The sequence below is a fragment of the Salvelinus fontinalis genome, chromosome 5 (genome assembly GCF_029448725.1).
Source record: "Salvelinus fontinalis isolate EN_2023a chromosome 5, ASM2944872v1, whole genome shotgun sequence".
NCBI lineage: Eukaryota > Metazoa > Chordata > Actinopteri > Salmoniformes > Salmonidae > Salvelinus > Salvelinus fontinalis.
Window position 1 is genome coordinate 38,543,992 of NC_074669.1, and position 18,220 is coordinate 38,562,211.

The following is an 18,220-nucleotide window of genomic DNA, read 5'->3' on the forward strand; positions in this document are numbered from 1 at the left end:
TCAACAGGCAAAGTGGGGGTCAATAGTTTGAGTAAATGATAGCTCAGACAGGACTGTTTATGAGAAGAAGAGGAGAGGAAGTTTGCACCTGCTTGAGTTCATCGGTAACCCCACCCTCCTGGAAGTCCTGACACAGTTGGTCCATTTGGCTGTCACTCAGGAGCCGTGCTTCCTGGAACCCTGAGCTGATTGGTCCCATCAGCTCCTCCAGTACGGAGGCCAGGTAGGGCTGCACTCCCTCCGAACAGAACTTCTCTGCTGGCTCCAATACACTGGCTACAGTAGGACAGATACATTCATTAGCTGCTCTGATAAACTGGCTACAGGAGGACAGATACATTCATTAGCTGCTCTGATAAACTGGCTACAGTAGGACAGATACATTCATTAGCTGCTCTGATAAACTGGCTACAAGCTAGGGCTTGGTCAATAGAACAAGATACAGTACTGTACATTGAATCATAGTTTAAGCTCTCTCTGGATTGAATCTATAGTGCTCCTGTTCCATTAATGCAATAAAAACAGCGTTTAATGAATATAAAACAAGTTATCTATCTTAAGTGCTGCTGACTAAAATGGATAATTGTAACTCGTTGAACGGATGGTATTGTCATGGCTTGTGTGTAAACTGCCTGAGCACGAATATTGTATAAAGTCCAGTGTACAGTCATCAAATCTGCTGGGTGGCATTTACTGTCCCCACAGAGACATTCACTCTCCCAGGGAGTTAGCTAGGTATCAGTGTCAACAACACTGAACAGAACAAAAGAATAATGTACACCAACGCCCCAATACCACACCCTGACCTAAGCCCTGCTGGATCTCCAACAGGTCTACCCAGCCCCCTAAAATCAGACACACACAATCTCACACGTACGCAAACACGCATGCACGAACATGCGCGCACACACACACACACAGTCTTGTATAACTAACCTTTGCGGGCACACACAATTCAGTCCCATTCAAAATCCTATTTTCCTTAACCCCTAGCCTTAATCCGAAAACCTAACGTTAACCCTAAACCTAACCCTAGCTCCTAACCCTTAAACTAACCCTAGCTCCTAACACTAACCGTAAACCTAATTCTAACCCTAACACTAATTCTAACCTTAACCTTATACCCCCTGGAAATAGCATTTGATCTTGTGGGGACTAACAAAATGTCCCGTTAGTCCATTTTTTTGTTTGTTCACTATTCTTGTGGGGGCTTTTGGTCCCCACAAGTATAGTTATACACACACACACACACACACAAATACATGCAGTTAATCTGCCATATTCATGTAAAACAGTATCATGTGACAAATTACAAGTAAAGGATTGCATTTGTACAGCCTGTTTGTCCCGTGTGGCTCAGTTGGTAGAGCATGGCGCTTGCAACGCCAGGGTTGTGGGTTCGATTCCCACGGGGGGCCAGTACAAAAAAAGTATGAATGTATGTACTTGTAAGTCGCTCTGGATAAGAGCGTCTGCTAAATGACTTAAAATGTAAAATGTAAAAATGTTGTAGTGACTGAGAGCTGCATAGCCCTAACTCTCTTGCTGATTTCTAAATGAACCCCTAACCGTAAACAAGTATAGTATGGGGGCAGATTTTGGATTGATTCTCTCTCCAGGGTTAGTCGGTACCTCGTAGTTTTCCCTCCAGGTAGGTTCTGGAGTTGAGGATCTGGTCCATATCAGAGCGTATCAGCACCTCCTGCTGGTGAGTTGCCTTCCTACACTCCTCCTTCAGAGCAGACATACCCTCAAATAGACACTCCTGCACCAGGATATAGGCCGCTTCTACGGTCTGTGGTGCAGAATAGAGAGGGGTTAGGGTTTAATGAAATAAACACACGCACACGGGTCATTATCATCATACTTTAGTATTGGTAGCGTGACTCACAGCGAACCACACTCTCTTCCTCTCTGTCTTCCTGGCTTTTAGATGAGGCAGCATGTCCTTCTCCAAAGAGGGCAACAGCTCCTCCATAACCAGGTTGGCCAGTACCTATACACACACAAACACACAATGTATTTGTACAAATCTTACGAACCTATGCATATCAAACATCCAAATCATATGAGAACACGCAGATTGATTTACCCCTGAAAAACATGCCGGTGAGTAATACTGACACACACACACACGCACAAATAAGTGAATGCGGAGGTGTGCGAGTGCAGTAGGACAGTGGCGGCCTCCTTGCAGTAAGATGGGTTGTTTCCTGCACCTCTAACTTAACTTCCTGGTATCACAAATGCTCCCTGACCACACAATTGCCCAATTATACTGCAATCAACTAACAGGGAATGGGGGGGGGGGGGTAGAGAGAGAAAGAGTGTCAAGGGAATCCGTATCTGCTGATGTGAGTGTTTTAAGCATAGAAACAGAACCAGTAACCTACCCTGACGTCACTGCCAATCAGCATTTTCCAGGAGTCATAGCTGCCCTTCTCCTGTCTGTAGAGGTGGACTGCTTTGAGGAAGGCCTGCACCTCAACTGTCTTCTTCTTTAGGAAGTCTGAGAGAGAGAATGAGAGAGAGATAGAGAGAATGAGAGAGAGAGAGAGAGAGAGACAGAGAGAGACAGAGATAGAAAGAGAGAGAGAGTAGTGGGAAGAAATGTGTGATGCTTCTCTGTCTTTTAACAAGGAAGTCAGATCTGGGCTGTGTTCCAATTGCCTACTTGTCTCCACAAAGTGTGCGCTAACAAAACATGGTGAAAACATGGGCTAGAGGGAGTTTCCACTATGTCCCATACACACAAGAGGTGGGGGGGGGGGGGGGGGGGGGGGGGGGGGGAGTGGCTGCACACTTGGCCTTAGTTCTGACTGAGCCTTGTGTTTGCTCTCCTCCTTCAGGAGACCCTACATGAAAATGTTATTCAAAGTTAAGCCTATGCATATTTGCTTCAGTGCTGGTGTGGCGAACCTGCTACCATGGTAACCGTTCGTTCTGGCTGGTTAGTTACCTTGGTTCTGGTGGCGGATGCAGTCGGAGAGGATGGAGAGGAATTCAGCTTGGCGAGCATCCTGTCGGAAGCAGAAGTAGTAATCCCTACGGTACGGAAGCCTGAGGTATACAGGGAACTGTCCAGGCATGCCAATTATAGGAGGGGCAAACTTTTCATTCACATCTGCAATGGAAACACACACATCACCATGTTGGTCATACCACATTGGCTATTACTATTACACACATCATGCTGGGCCACACATACACCCACCCACCCAGACGCACCCACAGACACACTCACACCAGCCTGCCTGGTTTTTGTAGAGGAACACACTGGCCATTCCAAAGGACGAAACATTTGATGATCAAGTATCTATTTTAAGGTAGTATTCATCTCTCATGAGAAAACGTAGGATCAAGTGGGATAAAAACAACAGCCTCGGTCTGCATTTGTGACCGTCCGTAATAGGAAAGGTAATGCTGCTTCTCCCAGAGAAAAACGAACACCCACTCACTGTGCTCTCTACACATCTAAAAGCAGTTGAGGTGGGAGTTTTGGGAACAACAAAGTATTAGACTGAAATTGGGCAACTTCGGAATGGCAACAGAAACTAAATGAAAGAATCTGCCAACAGAGAGACACAGCATGTATCAGTGCTCAGTGGATGGAATGGTATTATCAGTCCGGATATAAAGAATGGTTTCCCTACGTTTCTGTGTCCCTGTAGGCAGGTTTGAACAGGTTTTAGGCCAGAATGTTTGTTTCCAGGGTATTTGCATTGACATTTCACTAGACAAGTAGGAAACGAAGCAAACCCCACATAGAGACTGTCTGCAAGAAGGGATTACCATTGTGAGTGCGCAATGTTGTGTAGCAACAGACAGGGCGTGTAACTTAAGCCAGACACACTCACTCACACACACCCACCTACTCATTCAAGGGTTATTCTTAATTTTGACTATTTTCTACATTGTAGAATAATAGTGAAGACATCAAAACTATGAAATAACACATGGAATTATGTAGTAACCAAAAAAGTGTTAACAAATCAAAATATATTGTATATTTGAGATTCTTCAAAGTAGCCACCCTTTGCCTTGACAGCTTTGCACACTCTTGGCATTCTGCATGGTGTGGTGTAACTGTGATAACACACAGGCCAACCAGAATGCTGTGGTAGCCATGCTCGTCAAGTGTGCCTTGAATTAAAAATAAATCACCTACAGTGATGCACCCCAACACCTCCTCCTCCATGCTTCATGGTGGGAACCACACATGCGCAGATCATCCGTTCACCTACTCTGCGTCTCACAAAGACACAGCAGTTGGAACCAAAAATCGCAAATTTGTACTCCTCAGACCAAAGGACAGATTTCCACCGGTCTAATGTCCACTGCTCTTGTTTCATGGCCCAAGCAAGACACTTCTTCTTATTGGTGTCCTTTAGTAGTGTTTTTTTTGCACCAATTTCGACAATGAAGGCCTGATTCACACAGTCTTCTCTGAACAGTTGATGTTGAGATGTGTCTGTTACTTGAACTCTGTGAAGCCTTAATTTGGGCTGCAATCTGAGGTGCAGTTAATTGACGATTTCTGAGGCTGGTAACTCTAATGAATTTATCCTCTGCAGCAGAGGTGACTCTGGTTCTTCCTTTCCTGTGGCGGTCCTCATGATAGCCAGTTTCATCATAGTGCTTGACGGTTTTTGCGACTGCACTTGAAGAAACTTTCAAAGTTCTTGACATTTTCCGTATTGACTGACCTTAATGATAATTAATGATGGACTGTCGTTTCTTTTTGCTAACTTGAGCTGTTCTTGCCATAATATGGACTTGGTATTTTACCAAATAGGGCCATCTTCTGTATACCACCCCTACCTTGTCACAACACAACTGATTGGCTCAAACGCCTTAAAAAGGGAAAGAAATTCCACAAACAAGGCACACCTGTTAATTGAAATGCCTTCCAGGTGACTACCTCATGAAGCTGGTTGAGAAAATGCCAAGAGTGTGCAAAGCTGTCATCAAGGCATATGGTGGCTACTTTAAAGAATCTCAAATATAAAATATATTTTGATTTGTTTAACACTTTTTTTGGTTACTATATGATTCCATATGTGTTATTTCATAGTTTTGATGTCTTCAATATTATTCTACAATGTAGAACATAGTACAAATAAAAAATAACCCTTGAATGAGTAGGTGTATTCAAACTTTTGATTGGTACTGTATATGTATTAATAAGGAGGCACGGCATAGGTAGTCAGTTTCAACATTGCTAGTTTGCTTCCTTTACCTAACTGAATCTGTGCATGTCATACACAAGTATGGATACCCAAAACGGACATCCTATTACATGATATACTCACTGTTGGTTTCAGAAACAGGGAAGCATTTGTCCACCATGGCCATGTATTTCTCTTCTGTGGTGAGCACTGTGCCCCCTGTTGGCAGCAGCTTGTGGCGCGGGGGCACACCCTTCACAAAGGTCTGGAAGAAAGGAGTCACTGCACCAGGTCTACTTCAATTTTTCTGTTATTTATTTAGCTCAAATACTGTATACACTTTTCTTATGCTGCTTATTCATTCACCTATTCAGACAAAATGTCTCCACATTTTTTTTTTTTTTTTACCTTTATTTAACTAGGCAAGTCAGTTAAAGAACAAATTCTTATTTTCAATGATGGCCTAGGAACAGTGGGTTAACTTCCTGTTCAGGGGCAGAATGACAGATTTGTACTTTGTCAGCACGGGGATTTGAACTTGCAACCTTTCGGTGGCTAGTCCAACGCTCTAACCACTAGGCTACCCTGCCACCCCAATGACTATGTCCTCCTTATGGCTGTTAAAAATAGTGTCATAAGAATGTCCTGCTCACCTCGAAGCTGCTGTGGCACTCCAGGCAGTAGTTGCCACGCACCACCACGTACCTCTCTTCCCACCTGGTTGCTTCAAAATGAAAGACTTGTTCCTCATACAGCACCTCCCCCGCCTCCGGAGGACCCTGGATCAACACAGAGATTATGTCTTGATACCATGTCCTCAGCGGTAATCAATGGAGAGATCCATTGAACACATACGCACACGCACACACGCACACAGTCCTTACCCTCTGTTTGAGGAGCTGTTTTATTTTCTCTTTTGGCTGCTGCAGCTCATCCTGGACTTGGGAGAAGAAGACCACAGAGTACTGTGTCCTGTAGTGGGGACTGAACTCTTTCAACTCTGCCTCTGCACAACCTACAAACAACATCACCCAAACATACAGTAAATAGCATTATACACTAAATATACAAAACATTAAGAACACCTGCTAGTAGTCCCGTAATTGAGCGGAAAAAGGGGAGGTTCTAAAGGGGCCGCTTCGTGAGGTTTACTTCAAATTAATCAATATGTATATATTTTTTTTAAGTTGGCATATTCAATTTTATTGTTTAAAAAACGTATGAAAGAGATTGGTGTTTTTTCACTATCTAATCATGACATAGGGTTGTTCAATGACAGACATGTATTTGGTTCAAATCTATCACATGATGGTTTCATTTTAGAGAGAGACAAATAATCATGTTTTTTTGCATAACGCTACAGTATATATCCGCCTCACTTTTACAGAAATAAGTAGTACTGCTAGGTTTATCAACATCAAAGTTAGTGCATTCATCTTAAGATAGCTAGGTGAGACAACCACATATCAGTCAAATATACAGCATATGAACATTCCATTCCAGCTAAAAACTGTATATATAGCATTTAGCAACGAAATCTAAAATCTAGTAATAAAACATCTGAGAACAGTAACATTTTACACACACATAAGTAAAATAAATAATTTCTGGTATACAAATTCCCCTGGCTACGGGAGTGGATTGTGTCCCGCCACTCCCCCTCCGCCAACCCCTCTTTTATGCTGCTGCTACTCTGTTTATCATCTATTCATAGTCACTTTAACTATACATTCACACACATATCACCTCAATTAGCCCAACTAACCGGTGCCCCCAGCACATTGGCTACCCGGACTATTTGCATTGTGTCCCGCCACCCCTCACCCGCCAACCCCCTCTTTTACGCTGCTGCTACTCTCTGTTTATCATCTATGCATAGTCACTTTAACTATATGTACATATTACCTCAATTAGCCCAACTAACCGGTACCAACTATATATTGCCTCGCTACTGTTATTTTCACTGTCATTTTACTGTTTTCTTTTCATTTGTTGTTGTTTACCTAATAGCTATTTTTTGTTTACCTAATACCTATTTTTTACTTCAAATTTGCACTGTTGGTTAGGGCTTGTAAGTAAGCATTTCACTGTAAGGTAACCTGTTGTATTCAGCACATGTGACAAATAAACTTTGATTTGACTTTGATTTGAAAATGCCATGGCACTATCTGATGTGTGGAGACATTTCACTGCAGTTAATGTGGAAGGAAAAGCTGTGTACATTTGCAAATACTGTCCCAAATGCAGAATCATCTGGCCAAGTGCATAAAGTTTCCTCAGCGCTCACAAAACGCAACCTCTGACAAAAGTCCCTCTACTTCTATTCGATGTGAAAATGATGAATCAGACACCTTATCGATAGCAACAGCTCATGGTCCTCCTGGAATCAGAGTTTTTTTTGACACAATGGAGAAACGTAGTCAGAGAAATGCTGATGTTATGTCATACTCGAGCTGTGTACGCAACCGGTTCACCTCTGATGCTCACAGGCAATGTGTATTGGAAGAGATTTCTGAATGTTCTTTACCCAGCATACTCCCCTCCAACCAGACATGCTTTATCTACTCATTTGCTGGATGCAGAGATCAACAGAGTTCAAGTGAAGGTAAAGCAAATCATAGAGAAAGCAGACTGTATTGCAATCATCTCTGATGGGTGGTCGAATGTTCGTGGGCAAGGAATAATATTCTACTAGTATTCAACTAGTATTCTACAAGAGCACAGACACAAGGGACAACAGACACACCGGTCTCTACATTGCAGATGGGCTGAAGGCAGTCATCAATGACCTTGGACCACAGAAGGTTTTTGCACTGGTGACAGACAATGCTGCGAACATGAAGGCTGCTTGGTCTAAAGCGGAGGAGTCCTACCCTCACATCACACATCACAGTGTGTCATCACTACCGTGTCTCGCCACCTAGGCCTGGATGTGGGCAAGGTTCTTGGCAGCCTGGCGAAGTACACTTCCAAGCAAGGTGTTCCGGTGTTCCGTACCCCAGTATCCGTGTTGTTGTGGATTTGTATGTGCTTATGTGTGTATTTCAGGAAATGGCTTCCTGAAGTCCTAAGCAGCTGATTGGTCGGCCCCATTGATGATTGGAGCTCTGACCCCGCCCTCTCGTCAGGAGATACAGCTGTTTTCAATTACCGACTCCTTCTGCAGCTTTAAAATCCCGTGTTCCTTTGTTAGGAGGGAGCTTCTTGCTATGTCCTGTGTTACGTTGTTGGTCTCGATGAATTTTTGTAAATTATTTTGTAGCCGGTCCTGCTGACGTTTGTGTATGCCATAGGACTGTGATTTTGATTAGTGAAATTGTTCACTTTAAGTTTGTATTGTTCTGTTTCATTTGTTCCCAGGGGGGAAGGGGAAGGGGAAGGCACCTTGGGAGTGCTTTGGCAGGAGGCCTGCGGGCATACATATACCCGTAGTATGTACTATGTCTATGCACACTAGGTAAGACCTGGGTGGCCCATCCCCTGTACTTTGGTTAGTGTGCTAGTTAGGTAAGTTGTGGGTAGGTAGGAGATAGGGCTCTTTTACTTTCTTTGCTTTGGTTCCGTCCAGCCCCTTTTCCCCAAATTACCGTGTGAAGAAATACATTTGCTGTTAATGGTAATATATTCTGCATCTGTTTATCCTTTCCTGCACCTACAGTCACATACCTCTTTCACTCCACGGGGAGGTGAGTGTAGCAGGGTGTTGCGTTCCCTCCAAGAGGCGTGTGTAACACAAGGGCTTTGGGATGGAGATGCAATATAGCAGTCGTGCCAACATGTCTCACCAGCCACCTGGTGGAAGGGACTTTGTGGATCTGAGGCTCTTTCCCCTGTTGCCTCCATCATCCTCCAAATCCCAACATCAGCCGCCTCGGAGCGCAACTGGTCCTTGTTTGGGAACACACACCAAAGCACGTAACAGGCTGACCAATACAAGGGTTGAAAAATTGGTGGCCATCTGGGAAAATGTGAGGCTTTTTGAGCCTGACAACAATCTATCCTCAACAAGGTTGGAAAGTGACAGTGAAGATGAGGCCTCAGTCTGATGTTCAAGAGGTGGACATTGAGGAGGTCCAGGGAGAAGACATGGAAGCCTGAGAGGAAGACAACCAGAGCTTTAGTTTCTAGACTATCCTTTAACAGATATATGCTGAAAATGTTTTTGGGAGATGCGATGGATCATTGGGGATCCTTCAATATTCCCTTTTGTTCAGTGAAATCATCCCATGTGAAGAGTCAACTAATTTCATTCAAGTAAAATTCGTAACTAAATAATTGATTTCTATTGGAAGGATTTAATCATTTGCAATTGTCTACGTATAAGGTAAAAGGTTTGTATGTCTCCATTTGATATGGAAATATATCCAATGCAAAAAACGTCTACATTTAAATTGTATTAATTTGCACATTTCTGTTTATTCCCAGGGAAAGTTTCCACCTGAATATTCCTCAATGTGCAACCCTACTAGTCACACACTCCCCCGCTGGCTGCCAGCCTGTCACATAGCGTTTGCATATCTGCTGAGCTTTGAAAGTTAAAGCAATGATAAACAGTCATGGTTTTACATACTAAGCTTCCTGCGATCAGGCTGGCCAATCCAGAGCTGGCTCACAGGGGGGAGTTTACAACTGTGTGTAAATAGTGTTCTGTTGAAGGAGGGCAAGCTCAACAGGCTATACCATTACATCATCCATCCACAACCCCATGTATTGCATTATGGAAAGGAGGTTCTGCAGCCTAATTCTGTGGAGTGGGTGTTGTCACAGTCAAAAAGGGTTCTGTGCTCAGATGAGATTGCGAGGTGTGTTCTATTATCGCCATGACCTGCTCCTCAGTATCAGTTAGCAATAGTGTTGCTGTACTGGCGACCTCAAGTGATGTATCGACTGTGACAACATTGGTTTCACTGCAGGCTTCAGCTGTGGTAGATATGACATAGCAGGGTGCCGTGGGATGCTGGGACTAATGTGTGTAATAAGAACGTAACATTGAATGACAGCCAGAAGCAAGTCTAATATTTCCCCAATGAAAAATATCTCTCTCCACTGTGTACTATAATAAGCATCTTTGTCCTCACAGTGAGGAAATGCCTGGGATGTTGAGTAAGAGGGCTTTTGTGGACAATAGGTGTATTTTCTTTACAACTAGCTTATGCAGCACAACTTTAGAATTACAACCTGCAAGACAATGTATAGTAGTTCAGAATAGTAATATGTTAAATGCCACCTGGTCCTAGCCACAGCCATACCTGAGCTGCTAAGCTCACATATTTTGGGGTGTGATACTGCTCCCGGTTTCACTACGAGCTTTGGAAGCTTTTACATTTTCTCTTTACTGAGCCCAAGGTCATCCAGTCTCTGTGTCTCTCTCTCGCTTTCACTCTCTGACACTTGCTCTCTCTCTCTCTCTCTGACACTTGCTCTCTCTCTCTCTCTGACACTTGCTCTCTCTCTCTCTCTGACACTTGCTCTCTCTCTCTCTCTGACACTTGCTCTCTCTCTCTCTCTGACACTTGCTCTCTCTCTCTCTCTGACACTTGCTCTCTCTCTCTCTCTGACACTTGCTCTCTCTCTCTCTCTGACACTTGCTCTCTCTCTCTCTCTGACACTTGCTCTCTCTCTCTCTCTGACACTTGCTCTCTCTCTCTCTCTGACACTTGCTCTCTCTCTCTGACACTTGCTCTCTCTCTCTCCCTGACACTTGCTCTCTCTCTCTGACACTTGCTCTCTCTCTCTCCCTGACACTTGCTCTCTCTCTCTCCCTGACACTTGCTCTCTCTCTCTCCCTGACACTTGCTCTCTCTCTCTCCCTGACACTTGCTCTCTCTCTCTCCCTGACACTTGCTCTCTCTCTCTCCCTGACACTTGCTCTCTCTCTCTCCCTGACACTTGCTCTCTCTCTCTCCCTGACACTTGCTCTCTCTCTCTCCCTGACACTTGCTCTCTCTCTCTCCCTGACACTTGCTCTCTCTCTCTCCCTGACACTTGCTCTCTCTCTCTCCCTGACACTTGCTCTCTCTCTCTCCCTGACACTTGCTCTCTCTCTCTCCCTGACACTTGCTCTCTCTCTCTCCCTGACACTTGCTCTCTCTCTCTCCCTGACACTTGCTCTCTCTCTCTCCCTGACACTTGCTCTCTCTCTCTCCCTGACACTTGCTCTCTCTCTCTCCCTGACACTTGCTCTCTCTCTCTCCCTGACACTTGCTCTCTCTCTTGCTCAAGGTGTCACAGCCCACTGGGCACAAACTGGTTGAATCGACATTGTTTCAATGTAATTTGTCAACGTATTATGACATGGAATCTTGTTGGAAAATACATTGGATTTGAAAAAGTCATCGCCTGTTATTTGAGGGTGGCATTTCAAACACAGGACTATGTCATCATGGTAACCAAATTTCAACAGACAAACTTAGTATAAAATATGTTGAATTCGTACCCTTAAAACTACGTCAGATCTGCAGCGTTTTATCCACTATCAGAAAATACCAAACGTGCTAACTGCCTGGTACTCAGCACTCTATTATCCCTCTAATCACTCTGATGTCATTGCAAATGTAATCAAACACTTCATGAGAGCCCATGAGCTCATGTTGTGCAACATTTCTATAGGCTGTGCAATTGCGAGAGAAAACAGAGTGATGGCCTCTATTAAAAGGAGAATGATCCCATCAGCTTTCTATAGGCTAGGCATAATATATTTATTATCTTTCCTAATATTAAGAACATTGCTTATCTTTATAACATTATTATAGCCTACCTGGCTGGAATGAAAATTAACAACGGGGATAGCGTCCTCCATTCGCTATTTAAGTGAAAAGATGAAGATTTCCCCTGCCCCTGTTTCGAGACAGGTGCATGATATGATAATGGTCCATTCTAAATCAAAATAAATGTCACACATATATTATTTAGTGTATGTAAAGTAGAGGTCGACCGATTAATTAGGACCGATTTCAAGTTTTCATAACAATCGGTGATCGGTATTTTGGACACCTTTATTTAACTAGGCAAGTCAGTTAATAACGCATTCTTATTTTCAGTGACGGCCTAGGAACGGTGGGTTAACTGCCTTGTTCAGAGGCAGAACGACAGATTTTTACCTTGTCAGCTCGGGGATTCGTTTTTGCAACCTTCCGATTACTAGTCCAACACTCTAACCATCTGCCTTACATTGCACTCCACGAGGAGCCTGCATGGCAGGCAGGAACGGTTCCATATTTCACTGAAAGAATGAACGTTTTGTTTTCAAAATGATAATTTCCGCATTTGACCATATTAATGACCAAAGGCTCGTATTTCTGTGTGTTATGTTATAATTAAGTCTATGATTTGATATAGCAGTCTGACTGAGCGATGGTAGGCAGCAGCAGGCTCGTAAGCATTCATTCAAACAGCACTTTAGTGCGTTTGCCAGCAGCTCTTTGCTGTGCTTCAAGCATTGAGCTGTTTATGACTTCAAGCCTATCAACTCCCGAGATTAGACTGGTGTAACCAATGTGAAATGGCTAGCTAGTTAGCGGGGTGCGCGCTAATAGCGTTTCAAACGTCACTCGCTCTGAGACTTGGAGTAGTTGTTCCTCTTGCCCTGCAAGGGCCGCGGCTTTTGTGGAGCGATGGGTAACGATGCTTCGAGGGTGGCTGTTGTTGATGTGTTCCTGGTTCGAGCCCAGGTAGGGGCGAGGAGAGGGACGGAAGCTATACTGTTACACTGGCAATACTAAAGTGCCTATAAGAACATCCAATAGTCAAAGGTAAATTAAATACAAATGGTATAGAGAGAAATAGTCCTATAATTCCTATAATAACTACAACCTAAAACTTCTCACCCGGGAATATTGAAGACTCATGTTGAAAGGAACCACCAGCTTTCATATGTTCTCATGTTCTGAGCAAGGAACTTAAACGTTAGCTTTTCTACATGGCACATATTGCACTTTTACTTTCTCTCCAACATTTTGTTTTTGCATTATTTAAACCAAATTGGACATGTTTCATTATTTATTTGAGGCTAAATTGATTTTATTGATGTATTATATTAAGTTAAAATAAGTGTTCATTCAGTATTGTTGTAATTGTCATTATTACAAATAAAAAAATAAGAATCGGCATCTGCTTTTTTGGTCCTCCAATAATTGGTATCGGTGTTGAAAAATCATAATCGGTCGACCTCTAATGTAAAGACAAGATTAAATCAAGTATAGTCTGATGTGTGAAAATATTAGCCTATCACTTGTGAGATGGTGCTGACAGAGATGTTTGCCTCGCTTCAAGTCCTTAGGAAACTATGCAGTATTCTGTTTTTTATGTATTATTTCTTACATCGTTGTCCCAGGAAATCTTAATTTTTATTACATACAGCCGGGAAGAACTATTGGATATAAGAGAGACGTCAACTTACCAACATTACGACCAGGAATAAGACTTTCCCAAAGCAGATTCTCTGTTTGGACCACTTCCGAGGACAATGGATCTAATCCCAGAAGCCGACCCAAGACAATGGCGCCGCAGATGGGGCAGACGGAGAGGCCTCCTGGTCAGGCTCCGTAGACGTACACATCGCCAAAAGCTCCCGAATATACTACTCGTCAATGTCCAGTCTCTTGACAACAAGGTACACGAAATTCGAGCAAGGGTTGCCTTCCAGAGAGACATCAGAGATCGTAACATTCTCTGTTTCACGGAAACATGGTTCTCTCGGGATATGTTGTCGGAATCGGTACAGCCACCGGGCTTCTCCATGCATCGCGCAGACAGAGATAAACACCTCTCTAGGAATAGGAAGGGCTGGGTGTATGCTTCATGATTAACGACTCATGGTGTAATCATAACAACATACAGGATCTCAAGTCCTTCTGTTCAACTGACCCAGAATTCCTCACAATCAAATGCCAACCATATAACCTTCCCAGAGAATTCTCATCAGTTATCTTCACAGCTGTGTACATTCCCCCTCAAGCAGATACCACGACGGCCCTCAAGGAACTTCAGTGGACTATGTAAACTGGAAACCATATATCCTGAGGCTGCATTTATTGTAGCTGGGAATTTAACAAAGCAAATTTGAGAACAAGACTACCTAAATTCTATCATCATATTGATTGCACTACGCGCGGGGGTAATACACTCGACCACTGCTACTCTAACTTAATAGGTATACTACTAGGTATTAATGACGCCACGTAAAATGTTGTGCTACACATGCAACACAGCATTCCTAACCTAGCCCACAATGTCTGCTGTGTGGATTGAGCAGTCAACAAGTCGAGCAGTCATTTGAAAGAGTAAGAAAATTTCAGCGAGACAACTCAAAGGCGAAATCCATTAACGCCAAGATAATGGAATTCATTGCTCTTGACAATCAACCGTTCTCTGTCGTGGGTGATGTTGGCTTTCGCCGATTGGTCGAGCACCGTTACACACTACCAAGTGCGCTATTTTTCAGATGTTGTCCTACCGGAGTTACACAGTAACTGCTATTAGCTTCACGACTGACATTTGGACCAGCGATATCAGCCCCATGAGCATGCTGAGTCTGACAGCACAGTGGGTCCTCAAGGATTTCGTACTGAGGAAAGTCGTTTTGCATGCTCATGAATGTGCTGCTTGTCATACCGCTGCTGCCATTTCAATGGCATTTGAGAACATGTTTGAAACATGGAAACATGAACACACTAGCCAGCTCCATTCGAACAACTGACTCGAGAAATAAGGTCATCAACTGCGCCTGCAGCAGACGTGATACCCTCTGTCATGGCATTGAAACGCCTGCTCAACAAACCTGCCGACACAGGCTGTGAACAAGCGATTCGGTGGCATTCTCTCTTTACTGTGTCGCCACCATGCTCGATGCTATGTACAAGGACCGCTACTTCGATGCAGACAAGAAACAGGGTTTTTGTGAAATGTTACATACACAGCTGGACAAGATGGAAACAGACACAGTGACAGTGCACACCGAGGAAGAGAGGCCACGGACAGACAGAGCTGAAACTTCACTGCTTGACATGTATGATGAAATCCTGGTTGAGAATGAAACGACTGAACAAATGAACAATGAAACAACACAGCAAGTAAGTGAAAGAAATAGGTTTTGATTATGTTTTACTGGTAATGGGGACATAAGTAATGGCCAACAAAATTACTTCTTGGTCAGTGTGTGTAAAATTATTTAACTAGGCAAGTCAGTTAAGAACAAATTCTTATTTACAATGACGGCCTACCCCGGCCAAACCCGGACGGATGTGATACAGCCTGGATTCAAACCAGGGACTGTAGTGACACCTCTTGCACTGAGATGCAGTGCCTTAGACCGCTGTGTCCATGTGTGTGTGTTAACTATTTACCTGTACTAGAATGCTTAAAAGGCAGCTAAAATTTTAAATATCGGTTATCGGTATCGTTTTTTTTGGGGGGGGGGGGGGGGGGGGGGGGGGCTAGGAAAATATTGGATATCAGTATCGGCCAAAAATGTCATATCGGCGCATCATTATTAATGTACAATTATGCAAATCTCTGTTATTATTCATTTCAGATAGTTGTTTATGGTAGAGAATGACATAGCCAAAGCTTAACATCCGAAAGCACTGTCCATTAGCACCTGCTAACACACACACACATACACACATACACACAAACAACAAATGAGAGAAAGAGAGAGATAATAATCCTTTGTCCACAGTCCCCACCCATATGTCTCTCAATAGACACCATGGTAACCTGAAGAGAGAAAGGTAAAACAGGTCCAGGAACTTTTTGACTGCTTCTCACTTTTCAGCTGCCTGCACGGCTAGAAGGGGTGACCTTACTTGATAAAGCCCTGCCAGATACAGACAAACAGCAGAACCAGGACTAGGGTGAAACTCCAAAAGGTTATTTCAGGAAGGTTCTATGAGGCTACTGTATAATTCCCATGACATCCTCCTATGCTCCGATGTATATTTATTTGCTGTTCTCTCCACATCTCCAGTCTGTCTCAGGCTAGTGATGTAGCGTGATGTGTCCTACAGCCACATCACATCACACCAGTGACCATCCACGCCTCCTGCAGATTTTGAACTTTTGATCTTTCTCAGATGACATTGACCAAGCAATTGGTGATTTGATATTTTTACATAGTAGGATCCTCAAGTGTTAGTCAAACATTCAGTACCAATCAAAACTTTTGACACACCTACTCATTCCATGTTTTTTCTTTATTTTTACTAATTTCTACATTGTAGAATAATAATAGTGAAGACATCAACACTTAATTTGTGGAATTTCTTTCTTTCTTAATTTGTTTGTGGAAGAGGAAGAGTATTGGTAGTTCCAAACTTCTTCCATTTAAGAATAATGGAGTTCCTGGGGACCTTCAATGCAGTAAAAATATTTTGTACCCTTCCCCAGATCTGTGCCTTGACACAATCCTGTCTCGGAGCTCTACGGACAATTCCTTCGACCTCATGGCTTGGTTTTTGCTCTGACATGCACTGTCAACTGTGGGACCTTATATGGACAGGTCTGTGCCTTTCCAAATCATGTCCAATCAATTGAATTTACCACAGGTGGACTCCAATCAAGTTGTAGACACATCTCAAGGATGATCAATGGAAACAGGATGCACCTGAGCTCAATTTTGAGTCTCATAGCAAAGGGTCTGAATACTTATGTAAATAAGGTATTTATGTTTTTTATATATATATATATATATAAAAATCTTGTTTTTTTTTGTTAATACATTTTTGAATAAGGCTGTAACGTAACAACATTTGGAAAAAGTCAAGGGGGTCTGAAACTTTCCGAAGGCATTGTATCTGTATTTTCTTGACCAAGCATATCAGGTGAAAAGATATGATGAATAGAAAAAAAACAGTTCCACTGAGAAAGACCAAATCAAGCTAACCACTGGGCAAAAACTGGTTGAATCAACACTGTTTCCACGTCATTTCAACCCCGCCAAAAATATATGATGTCTTTGAATCAATGTGGAAAACTGATTGGATTTGTAAAAGTCATTAACATAAGGGAATTTCGGATTTTTTACACCCAATTTAACCTAAATCCAAAAACAGGATGACATTTGTTGTTGATTATGTGTTGAATTAACCTTATTTGACAACTCAACCAAATTAACCTAAATCAAAACTAGACGTTATACTCACGTATGTGCCCAGTGGGTAGCAGCCTATGCGACAGTGGAACAAAATATTGAAGACGGTGTCAATTTTTTAAAAAAAGTTCATTAAATTGGTTTGTAAAATTTGTCCGCGGAAAACAGAGTTGCGTAATCTTGCCACTCTCGCAGGTACAGACTACCACGCAACCGCGTCTGGAGCAGACAAAGTATGAGCACACATAATCATTTTGTAAAGTTGTTCCTTTACCTCGTATGTAGTTGGATCCATGTTCATCTAGGAGACTAGAAGGTGATAACCCCATGTTGGCGAGCTGGTTTTGGAGAAGAGTCTACTCTCCGCAGGTATGGTTCACTCCTCAGGTGTACTGTGTCGCATCGATCGTGGCGCCGCACGGTGGAGACGCCTCTTTCTGTCTTCCGCTCAGTGACTGTCATTCAATGACAGGCGGGCGTTGATAGAGTGGACAGTCCAGCTGTTATTGTGAACTCCCCATCCCACAAGCGCGACTTCCTCGTTCTCGTTCATCATCTCGTTTATTCATCGGCCCTAAAGATGTAGATTCGTATTGCCTCACGCCAGGAGGCAAGATATTAACCTCAGTCTGGTATGGAAAATACAAGACACCAAACAGCCGACACCAAACAGCCGATTCCCACAAAATGGGAGCAGGCAGCCTCAATCAATCTTTCATTTAGCGGGTGCTTGTCCAACTCAAGCTGTCATAAAAAAATATCACCCCCTCCCCAAATTGAAAAATATTTTCACATGACCCTCCCCTTGTACTGTAAAATGAATTGAACACCCTCCCCCTCATATAATAAACTCAATATAATGTTTACGACCACGAATAACAATAAATGTAGCGACCCTACGTTTTTAAACGTTGATATCAACTTTGCAACATGCTATTATGGCACAGTTGATGCCAGGCAGGGC

At 43.1% G+C, this 18,220-nt stretch overlaps 1 protein-coding gene across 1 annotated transcript in view; it reads right to left on the minus strand.

Moving 5' to 3' along the window:
• The window catches only part of LOC129855554 (protein Niban 1-like), a 29,477-nt gene extending 11,483 nt beyond the window's left edge, over positions 1–17,994 (minus strand). The window contains 9 exon segments of the mRNA XM_055923341.1: positions 89–276; positions 1,633–1,795; positions 1,892–1,996; positions 2,394–2,509; positions 2,960–3,124; positions 5,313–5,433; positions 5,822–5,947; positions 6,053–6,183; positions 17,531–17,994. Of these exon segments, the coding sequence (XP_055779316.1) occupies positions 89–276; positions 1,633–1,795; positions 1,892–1,996; positions 2,394–2,509; positions 2,960–3,124; positions 5,313–5,433; positions 5,822–5,947; positions 6,053–6,183; positions 17,531–17,585 (1,170 nt within the window). The 5' untranslated portion in view covers positions 17,586–17,994.
• Between the last annotated feature and the right edge of the window lie 226 nt (positions 17,995–18,220).